This window comes from Pinus tabuliformis, chromosome 5_2 (assembly GCF_031772625.1).
Source record: "Pinus tabuliformis cultivar Carrire ecotype Pingquan chromosome 5_2, CPIR1, whole genome shotgun sequence".
Taxonomy (NCBI): Eukaryota; Viridiplantae; Streptophyta; class Pinopsida; order Pinales; family Pinaceae; genus Pinus; species Pinus tabuliformis.
In genome coordinates, this window is record NC_142306.1 from 1093177344 (window position 1) to 1093188684 (window position 11341).

At 38.3% G+C, this 11341-nt stretch overlaps 1 protein-coding gene across 1 annotated transcript; it reads left to right on the forward strand.

Moving 5' to 3' along the window:
* The first annotated feature begins 272 nt into the window (after window positions 1-272).
* On the forward strand, window positions 273-3321 carry LOC149163052 (putative receptor protein kinase ZmPK1). The gene has a single exon (XM_089437508.1). The coding sequence runs from the start codon at window positions 475-477 to the stop codon at window positions 3199-3201; it is 2727 nt and encodes a 908-aa protein (XP_089293634.1). The 5' UTR covers window positions 273-474; the 3' UTR covers window positions 3202-3321.
* Window positions 3322-11341: the final 8020 nt, after the last annotated feature.

Here is an 11341-nt window from a genome sequence, read left to right on the forward strand (position 1 = left end):
ATAAATGCTATCAAATGTTATTAAATTTTAGACAAATTTTTAGCTAAATAAATTATTTCAAAAGCTAGTTGAAAATATATCTACCTAATTTTCCAATTATCTTTAAAAACCTCATATTTTAAAATTAAATATTTTTCTGTTTCCATTTAAAAAAAAATTCCATTTCTTTTCGCTTTTTCCAAAACCTATTTTTGAAAAATTAAGGAAAAATATACTTAATCAACCAATGACCCCTACTTCCCTCTCCCTCACGGCACGGCCTCAATGTGACTGACGACTTTTCTTGGCTCACACAACAGCAGCGAAGACGTGCGAAGACTTTTCTCTTCTCTGCCCTGCCCTGCAACTCCTCCGCCGCCTCGTTAGACTAGGCGTTTCTTCATTTCCCAACAAAGACTGACTGTTCTCTCCCCTGATCCTAAGCTTTTGTTTATTTATGGACCTAAATGCTCAAATTTGATAGAAGAGAACTGAATGCACGCTGGAGCTGATTTCTCCTTTCTTCTGTCCACAACGGATTTGAATTTGCAATCTAATTTGTTTCCTCTCTGCTGTACGCCGCATCTCTACCTCCACCAGAAGAGGCACTTTGGGTGTGGTAAGTTAAACGCCATGTACACTGCGCCTCAGTTTTTAGTTGTGTTTTTATTTACGCAGTTAATGATTTTGGCGGGGTGTGGGGTAGGAGGGCAAGAGCATAGAAATGAATTAGTAGTTATGTCCTCTGCTAGGCTGAAAACTCCCGGTTGGAAGCCTGGGGATAAGACATACCTGGTTTCCCCAAACGCCACATTCTGTGCCGGTTTCTATAATGTTTCTCCAAATAATTATGCTTTTGCTGTATGGTATGCCAACGATCCTCAGCGAACCGTGGCATGGATGGCTAATAGAGATCATCTCGTAGGCTATAATTCTTCCTTAACCTTAAAGGATGGAAATCTCTCTATTTCTGATTCGGATGCCCAAGAAATATGGAGTGCGAATATCCAAGGTTCTACAATGGAGATGGTTTTGCTTGAATCTGGGAATTTGGTCTTCAATACAAGCGACGGGAACATTGTTTGGCAGAGCTTCGACTCTCCTACTTTTACTCTTCTTCCAACACAGATTTTCTCGGCGAATAGCACATTGATATCGAGGAGAAATGATAGCACCTACGCCTCAGGTGTCTACATCTTCTCTGCCTCTCAGTACAACACGCAAACTCCCTCCTTGTATTATAACAGGAGCGAATTAGGATCAGATCAATTTGATTTTTATGGGTATTTGAGTTGGGAATTGGCAACTAATAATGGTGCTGTATTTAGTCTGGGCGTTGATGGGTCTCTAAGTTTAGGCGATGATGGGTATCTGAGAGATTCAAGCAACTCAAAGATTTTAATGGCATCAGACAGAGGGGATCCCTCCAGTCCCTTGAGAAGATTAACTTTAGACCCCGATGGAAATCTCCGAATTTATAGTTGGAAGCGGGACTCAGCTTCTTCTTGGGAAGTAGTGTGGGAAGCAATACAAGAGCGTTGTACCATTCACGGTACTTGTGGAGACAACGCTATCTGCAAGACCCCCGAATTGAATGACAGCACACCAGAATGCGAATGCCCACCCGGTTTTCGTCCGGATCTTACTGATCCTCCCAGCTGCCACAGAATTATTCAATTTCCCAATTTGTCGTGCAGTTCCAATTATCAGAGTGCCGACTATGAATTCATCCCATTGGATTATGTTAATTTTACTGGCGAATGGAATCAGACAAATAGAAATATTCTCAGATTGGAGGACTGTAAGTCGGTTTGTTTGAACAACTGTGAATGTCTGGGTTTCTCATACAGGTTGGATGGCAGTGGATACTGCGTCCACCTATTTGGCAGATTACTGAATGGATTTTGGTCTCCAGAATGTCTGACGCGCACCTACTTGAAGCTGTCTGCAAAACAGAAAAATGTGTCAAATCCATACACTGGTATGCTCTATGTGGCTGAGAATGTTTTGGATGCTGCATTGGCTTTGCCCTTTCCGCAAAATAGCCATGAATTTATCATAGTTTGTTCTATATTTGGCATGGAGCTTTTCTTCGGAGTTTTGGCTTTCTGGGCATTTCTGAGAAAGTACTCCAGATTCAGAAACATAGCCGGAAAATTCAGCTTACATATTCTACATAAGCTTTCTGGTGGGGGACCAAGGAGATTCACATACGCTGAGCTGAAAACGGCGACTAATAATTTCAGCGATGAATTGGGAAGAGGAGGATTCGGAACGGTGTACAGAGGTGTTCTGCCTGATCAGAGACAGATTGCAGTGAAGAAGCTTGAGGGGGTATCTCAAGGCGAAGGCGAATTCTGGGCAGAGGTGACAATTATAGGGAGAATCCATCATCTCAACCTTGTTCGTATGTGGGGTTTCTGCACAGAAGGTGAACACAGATTGCTTGTGTACCAGAACATACCCAATGGGTCATTAGACAAATATTTGTTTGTTAAGCTTGAGGATTTAGGCGAAAGAGTTATTTTGGACTGGAACAGACGATATCGAATAGCAGTAGGGGTAGCGAGAGCCATAGCCTACCTGCACGAAGAGTGCCTGGAATGGGTTCTCCATCGAGATATCAAACCAGAGAACATATTGCTGGATGAGGACTTTTGTCCCAAGATCTCTGATTTTGGCCTGGCAAAGCTGGTGGAGAGAGAACGCAGCCTGAGCGTGTCTAACGTCAAAGGGACTCCTGGATATATGGCACCAGAATATTGGGTTCAGGAGAACCGGCCTATTACTGCAAAAGTAGATGTATACAGCTTTGGGATTGTGCTTCTGCAGATTGTAAGCGGAAGGAAGAATTTATGCTTCAGTCAATCAGCTACTGAGGGCGATGGATCTTTCTTTCCACAGAAGGCTTTTGAGTGGGTGGTTTTAGAGGGGAATGTGGAGGAGGTGGTGGACAAAAACATTGTGAGTGCAGTAAGAGATGATCGCCTTCAGCTGGAGGCGATTGAGAGAATGGTGATGACAGCGTTTTGGTGTATTCAGAGCCGACCAGAGGACAGGCCTTCCATGGGAAATGTTGCTAAAATGCTCCAAGGAACCCTCGAAGTTCCCCAACCTCCTCGGCCCAATTTCTTCCTCAACTTCTTGCGCGCCGATAGCAGCCAACGTGGAGATCACATAACCGAGTTGTCTCCTGTTTTTGTTTCCAGCCAGGAAATTTAATTTTAATTTAGCTGGATAAAGGTATTGCTGGGTCTATTCTAGATTATTTAGATTAATTGTTTGAGCTTTCTCATAAGTTCAACATACAGGGATTTACTATTTCTATATATATAACTATTTCATACCTGAGAAATAAATATTTAAATTGTAAGATTTAATGAATAAAAAATAGAGTCTAGTTTGTAAAAAAGAAAGTGATTTATCGTAAGCAACAACAATTAGGTGATTAAGGTTTTAGTGACGTAAAAATTAGTGGTAATACTAAAATTTATGCAGCAAAATCAAATAATTGATATTGTATTGAAGCTATGTTTAATTAACGGATTTTCATTTTAAAATGGGTTTAATTTAAGTATTAGATGTCTTAGTTTAGTTTTTTTTTTTTTAGCAATATTGTGATTTTTCATTATTTACAATGTATTTTAATATATAAATGAATTTAGTGTTATAAATAACGTGTGAATATTCACATTATGTGGATTACACAATTCAAATTTTTCTATTCCAACAAATTCTTGTGTGATTTTGAGTAAACTTGACTGAAAAATATGCTTGAAAAATGGCCAAAACTTCTAATAGTTAGACTACAGTTTTTAAATGTAAGCGAATATTACTTGCTATTTAAAGTACCAATAAAAATATGAGTATTGTTGTTGCCTTGATACTTTGGCTTTGTTTTATGTACTTTCTATGGTTATACTTTTGTCTTTAATCCAACTAACAAGGTGCACTTTATAGTGAAATTTTTTTAAACATTTGTAGGCTAGAGACATGTTTCAACAACTTTAAACAAGATCTATTGTTTAGTAAGTAAAATTGCAACAAGTATACACGCAAATCAATACAAGTCAAGTCACCTAGTTAGACACCCTTGTACATCTACACTGGTGTCATTTACATTAGACAAAATTTGCCTTTATATTACATTAATATTTCACATACCTTCAAATATATCAAGTCTCCTAGGAATCCCTAAAAATAGCTTTTCATAAGGCTCTTGGTGATTATGTTACTATAGTACAACGAGAACAACCCAAGAATTAGGTTCTTGGTGATCTACCAAAGAATTCAGTAGTACAACCAAGGTTATAATCTATCCTCCTTAGTTATTTCCATGATAGGTTTGGTCATGAAGTCCTATTATTGAAAATTGTCAGTTATATTAGAGAGCTATAATGTTTGACACTCATTTGTCCCTAATACCTTACAAATATTAACCTTTATGAAATAGGCAGTTGAAGAAAAAAATAATTTACTACAATATCAAAAATTTGTGAATTATATCATTGATATATACTCAAACTCGAGTAATACTCCTATTGAAATTTAAAAAAAATGTTTGGGGCCAGCCAACAACATTACTAGAGACCTATCTCAAATGACTCATTGTGTGATGTGGACCACATTGATATAGCTCTCAAGTAACCATTTTTTTGTGGCCCAATAGTACCATTGTTTGTCATGTATCTCAAAAGACTCCTTGCACAACACTAGTCGTGTTGATATAAACCTTGGATATGCTTCTGGTTGGCACTTAATGGTCCTATGACCCACTTGAAATATGTGAATCATGGAAGACATCGAGCAAGTAGTGTGAAGTCTCACTTAGAAAATGGACCAAAATTAGACCAACATGATTACCATCAATGGATGGTAGTCTCCTCATCCATTATAATGTTGACATTTCTCTGCCATAAACCCCTAATTTCAAATTTCCACTATTCACACCCCCGTTGGTTCTTCATTTTTAGTTTAAATTTGGTTGACTTCCATTTCCCCTAGTCCTCTCAAAATTTAAATTTCACAAATGTCTCCCTCTATGACTTCCAAATCTCAAATTCTAAAATCCACCCACCCACCATTAATTTAAATCATCTAAATTCAGAGTATTACTTGGGTTCCCTACCTGCACTACATTGTTTATGAAGAAGCGAAGCAGACAGTGAGTGTGGAAGAATGAAGGGGAGATAAGTGTGAGATGTATTTGCAAGACTGGATTCAGATGATTTGAATCAATAGTGGGTGGGTGGGTTTCAAAATTTGAGATTTGGAAGTCATGGAGGGAGTGGATTTTAGAATTTGAGATTTGGAGGTCATGGAGGGAGCGGATTTTAGAATTTGAGATTTGGAGTTCATGGAGGGAGACATTTTTTAGGGTTAATTTTGGGAAAACGAGGGGAATGGAAACCGCCCAAATTCAAACCCAAATGAAAATGGCATACTTGAGTATGTTGCTTGTGGGTCCTACTTTATGGGAGACCTATAACTAGGTCACATGGTTGCAAAAGCAGGAGGAAATATATTTTGAAACAATTATGGAGTGAACCATAGTAAACGTCAACCATTAACAGAACCAAATTCAAGATAAAATAGAGACAATACGTTTGGTTAATGCTTTGGTTAATTCTATATTGAATTTGGCTATTGCTTTGGTTAATTCTATGGAGTGCGCCATAGTAAAATCCAACCATTAACCAAACCAGATTTAAAATAAAATGGAGTCATACCTAATGTCACTCACAAACTCCAAAGTGGGAAGATGGAACATATTTATATCCTTAGAAACATATAAGATTTAGATTTATGTTTTAGTCATGATCTCTAGTTCAATTGGTTTGTGTGGAGTTTAGTTTCTTCTAGGTCACAAGTTCAAATCTTACGAGAGGGGTTGAGGATGGGATTCACTTTTGGGGAATTAAACTATCCCAAGGGGCATCCCAGCTTGACTAAGCTTTGCACAATCCTAGTGATAGGATGGGAGTCACTTTTGGGGGAATTAAACTATCCCAAGGGGCGTCCAAGCTCGATTAAGCTTTGCACAATCCTAGTGATATCATCCCATTGGTGGGCAGATTGTTCTTTCATCCAACATTGGGGTTGACCCTGGCGTAGATTCAACCTAGTTCAAAAAAACCAATGAGGTGTAGATTGTTTGGTTTCTGTGGGGTTTAGTCTGCACTAGGTCACAAGCTCAAATCTCATGGGGAGGGGTTGAGGATGGGAGCCACCTTTGGGGGGTTAAACCATCCCAAGGGGCATTCGCACGCAACCAATATTCGCACAATCCTGGTGATAACATTCCACTAATGGGAAATTGTTCTTCTATCCAACATTAGGGTTTCCACTAGCCTAATTTGAGAAAAAAAAATGTTTTATTTCTTTTTTATATGTATGTGCATGATTGTTATTTGTATAGTATTAATCAAAAAAATGTTTTCTAAATAATTATTAATGAGTAAATAAGTAAATAAATTTATTTATTAAAAAACACGATGGGGGTGTTGTTTTGAATATAAGGGCTTCTTTGGAAGGTGTTCCATCCTCCCAAATGCCTCATCCTCATAATCACATGGCAGAGGTTAGTTGTGGAGCAAGTGAAGGTTAATAGGTGTGTTCGTCGATTTAAATTGGCAGTTATGATGATCGTAAGGCAGTGATACGAGGTATGTGTGCAGAGAGGCTAGGACAGTTCCTCGTCATCCTTTAACCATTTTCAATTAGTGAGATTTCGTTCTAGTTTTCGCTTTCAGGAGTGGCACAATAAATTGTTTTGTTTGTTGGTGTGTGACTGGTTACACCTCATTGTTCTGGTAAATCTATTAAAATTTGTCAAGGACTTCATTCCAAATTTGTTGGTTTGGTGTTATTTTTTTGGCCAGTTTGTTCTTTCATTTTACTTTCCTGGTTTCACGAGGGTAGATTCTCAATTGCTTTGTTTGTTTGGGTCCCAATCACTGAGAGAGTCTGTAGTTGTTTGGGTTAGTTTGAATTGTCCTTTTTACACTTTGTTTCAAAAGGGTTTAGTGTTTGGGTTTTATGTTATGGGTTCTAATTTAACTGTTCCATTTCAAGTTGGTCGAATTATTCACAATCTGGTGTCAGTTGGCAGCATCAAATAATCTATATATTGTCATAGCTCCTTTGAATTAAGTCTATGTATTAAGGATTTTCATTGTTAGCGGTTAGGCTATGACATGTTTCTGCACTGTGGGGAGCTTGTGAATTTTCTCGAATTCGCTCTTGTGGTGTGGCATTTAGGTGATGATTTAGTAATTCTCAGTTCGGGTGTTCAAGGTGTCGTATCTCATCCCTTTTCTGGCTTTTTAGGTAAAGGTTCTTTCAGTCCTTCTTCTCAGTGTTCCTTGGTAGTTGTGCTCATGCCTCCTAGGTAGAGAATGTGTAGTAGGAGGGTTGGGGGATGTAATGTGGGAAATAAAAGGATTTGATCCTTTCCCTATGACTCTGTGCTACCATCTTTGATGTTATTCCGCTAGATGTCAAGAAGAAAATTTTACTGCTGAAAAGTAAAGAGACAAGGGACTAGCCTTATCACTCATATTCTAAGTTAGTGGGGGAGGATATGAAATGGGTTCTTGACCCTAGCAGATTTAGGAAAAGAAGGCTTCATTCTACGAATTCATTGGCCTTACACAAGCAAATGGCTACCCTGCTACTTCTATTTTTTAAGGATAAACAAGTGGAAAACTATAATATATTCTCCTCATTGGAGGATATCAAACATATGATTTGTATTCAAAGGTTTTGTTTGGATAATGTGGACTCGCACTTGGCTCATGTTGAAGGCTTCTTGGTGAGTGATTCTGCCTCTAGTGGCGTCACAAATCCTCCAGTGGATAGTGGGAAGGCTCCTACTATAATTTCTTCTAATCAAATATTAGCAATGGTGAGTTTCATGAATTTATAGTTAATTTTTATTAGGGATATATTGTTCTTTGCTTTATATAATTGCATTTCATCATTTACACATTGAATTCACCCCACAACATATGCAATTATATAAAAAGAACAATATCATAATCAATGCAATGAAACATAAAGGAACAATAGAAGAAAAACATTCACACATATATACACCAAGAATGGTCAAAGACCAGGGAAAAACCCCACAAGGGGGAAAACCCTTTCAAATTCTTCTTCTTATTAGATTGTCATTGAATGTTTTAGCAAAGAGAGAGTATAATGATCCATATCTTCAACCATAAAACTATCCAACAAAATCAACTAAACAACAACCAAGAGATGAACCCAACAAGGTTAATAATCAAAACCCTGATTCAAAAGCCTACGGTCAACTATTAATATATGCAGTCAATTGTCGAACTATGGGGACAACTTTTGAACTTTGCGGTCAACTGATGAATTGAAACCCTATTTTCCAAACACACAAAGAGAGTGTATGCATGTGTGGTTGAAACCCTCCAACCAAAATCATAAGCCTACGTGAATTCGGTTGCAACCAAAAATTCCCTGTGGCAACCTTGTAGCTACAAATCAAAACCCTAGATCACATGTGTGAGCTTTAGACCCTGCAATTTCGGACCTATACAAACCAATCTCCGTGAACCACTTCAGAATTGAATAAGCCAAACCAAAGAAAGAAGAATGATGATGATCATGCCCAAATGAGGGTCACTTGACTTGTATATATAGACATCCATGGGTGTCCAATTTCTCTTTTGGACCGACCTGTCCTTTTGTGCACATGTGGGTTTCCATATTAAAATACATTTTTTTCTTAACCAAATTAAGTTCTTCCAAGGGCTAGTAAGGGTATCCCTTGATGAGGAAGATTGTCCAATGGAGGGAATTTGTCCCTGAGCTGCCAAAAGTTAACACTCCCTCTCAGCTGGGGAGAAATTACCTACTCCAACATATGTCCTATCAGAAATGTCTCATCATCATCAAATGCCATGACTACATATCTCGGCTTATCTCATCTCATTTTTCTCATGTGCTCACCTGTTATTATCTATGCTCATTTTCCCATCTCTGTGTATTCTACTTTGCTCATTATCTCTGTAACTATGCTCATATGTTGAACACTCTCGAATCTAAAAGAAGAAGAATTTGATATCGGAGGGGATCTCAATCTACCACCCTATATCCATCAAGGAGCCACTTCTACCACCCGGAATCACTGCTAGTGGGAAGTAAATGTTGCTACCTGGGAATCTCTGCGATCAAGGAGCTAATGTTACAACCCAAGAAACCACAAACAATAGGAGGGATGCCACTTAACTTAGGAGGTAAGGATCGTTCCTATCCCACTACCTATCGATAATAGGAGGGATACCACTTACCATAAATGGCAAGGATCGAGCCTATCCTATTATCTGTTGATCTTCCCAACTTGACCCTCAAGAGTCAGTGGTAGAAGACTTGCATCTCTAGTGTTACAGATCCAATTGGGCACATCATTCCCATCATCTAGATCAGTGTTTTAGGGCTCATCAAACCCTAATTTCAGTTGCTACATGCCCTAAACAAGTCACCCTTTTGAATGCCTCCTTCCCAGACAGTTTCATGACTTGAAGACATCCTGAAATGACCTCTAAAGGGACCAGCGCAGGTAGGCCCATGTAAGGGTGCGCTGTAGAGCAGTTGAGTCCATGCCAGGGTGCTCTGCAGAGCACTTAGGCCCTCTTTCACCTGCGCTGGGTGAGATTGAGTGAAATTCACATAGGGTTTGGGGAATATTCTTATCTCTTGGAGTCATCTAGAAGTTTCCCTCACTTATCAACTCCTATGAGCTCGAAAATGGATGAGGAATGAGTTAAGATGCATCCTATCCTCTCATCCCTTCCTCCATGGAACTAATTCTAAGTATGGAAGGCCATTCAATACCCCCATTTATGACATAACCTCCTTCATCTTCCTATAAATTGAACACTCATCTAAGTGATCAGGGGGTTGGACTATGTTGAATTGTAAGGAGATAATGTTGCTATGAGAATTGGCTTTGAGACAAGTATTGTTATGCTACAAGTTTTTCATGCTTTTGATGTGATGTGGATGGGATCCAAGCTGGAGGAGTGACTTCGAATCAAACTTGATGGTTATAATTCCTTCTTCTATTCAATAAAGTATTTGAACCTTTTTCCCATATGCTTATCTTGTTATATGATGCTTATATGTGTGAATGTATCTGATTCCATTTACTTGTATTCAATAGATCTTTTGCTTTGGTTGGTTCTCTGTCTTCTGTTGATGTTTACAGGTACTTCTCAAGCGTGTTAAGTACGGGAATGAGCGACAGGATCGATACAAAGGAGACAAGAGGAAAGCGGAACTACAAGTAGGTCTTATTATCTTCTTTGTCTTATCTATTGCTTATAGGAAAAGGCTAAAGTGCTTTAAACTGTTGTTCTAGATATGGCTATTTATCTAGGGAGTTAGTATTTATCCGTAGATACCAAATTATTCAAAACAAATTGATGACTCCACTGGGGACAAATCATCCTTCCTAGTAGCTTATCCACCTCCTAGGACACTCTTGTAGACCCTACTTGTGTTCATTGATTGTATTTCAGCTCTTTTGCATTGAATTTTGGTCAAAAACTGTGTCAAATTGCCTCTTGAAATGGCTCACTGTCACCAGCGTAGGCCTGTGAGGGACACAGTGTGCTGCATAGCACCCTTGGCTTAGGGGCAGTGATCTGAAGCGCACTGTCTCCCATTCATGGTTGCGCTGATCCTCTTAGGGTTAGTTTCCCACCTTTGGATTGAGTTTTTTGCCAAATTTCCTCTGTTTGATTGCTTGTTGATTGATCAATGAATGTCATGTCTCAGAAAACAAATTTTTATCTCCTTTTCTAGCCCTACTTTGACTTGGTTGATTAATGTTTCTTAAATTTTTTCTTTGTCATTATCGATCCATAGTCAAAGTTAGATTATAGTCGATTAATATTTGTTCGAAAGAAAGTGTCGTAAAAGTCTTCTTTTCCTTCGAAACATAATTGTCGTAAAGTCTTCGTTCTTGTTAAAGATTGATTGATTGTATGTGCATTAGTTTCCTTTTGTTCATTTCAACATTAAGGGAATTGAAAAGAAAAACTTGCATTATGTATATTGTAGTTTGTGAATGCTTGATAGGAATAGTTAAGGAAATTGCATTAGATGTGCTATTTGCTCTTTGTCAAAGATCTAATTGCTCTATCCCTTTCTAGCTAAGGTTTTCATTGTTAAATTGAATGGAAAGAATACCTATCATAATAGTTTCATTCCTAGGAATTTCATAATACATCACGTGGTGAACTTGAAAGGCAAATTCTTAAGCAAGATCAACTTAAAATTAACATCAATTTATCTAATGGAGCATTGTCACCTAACGAAAAACATT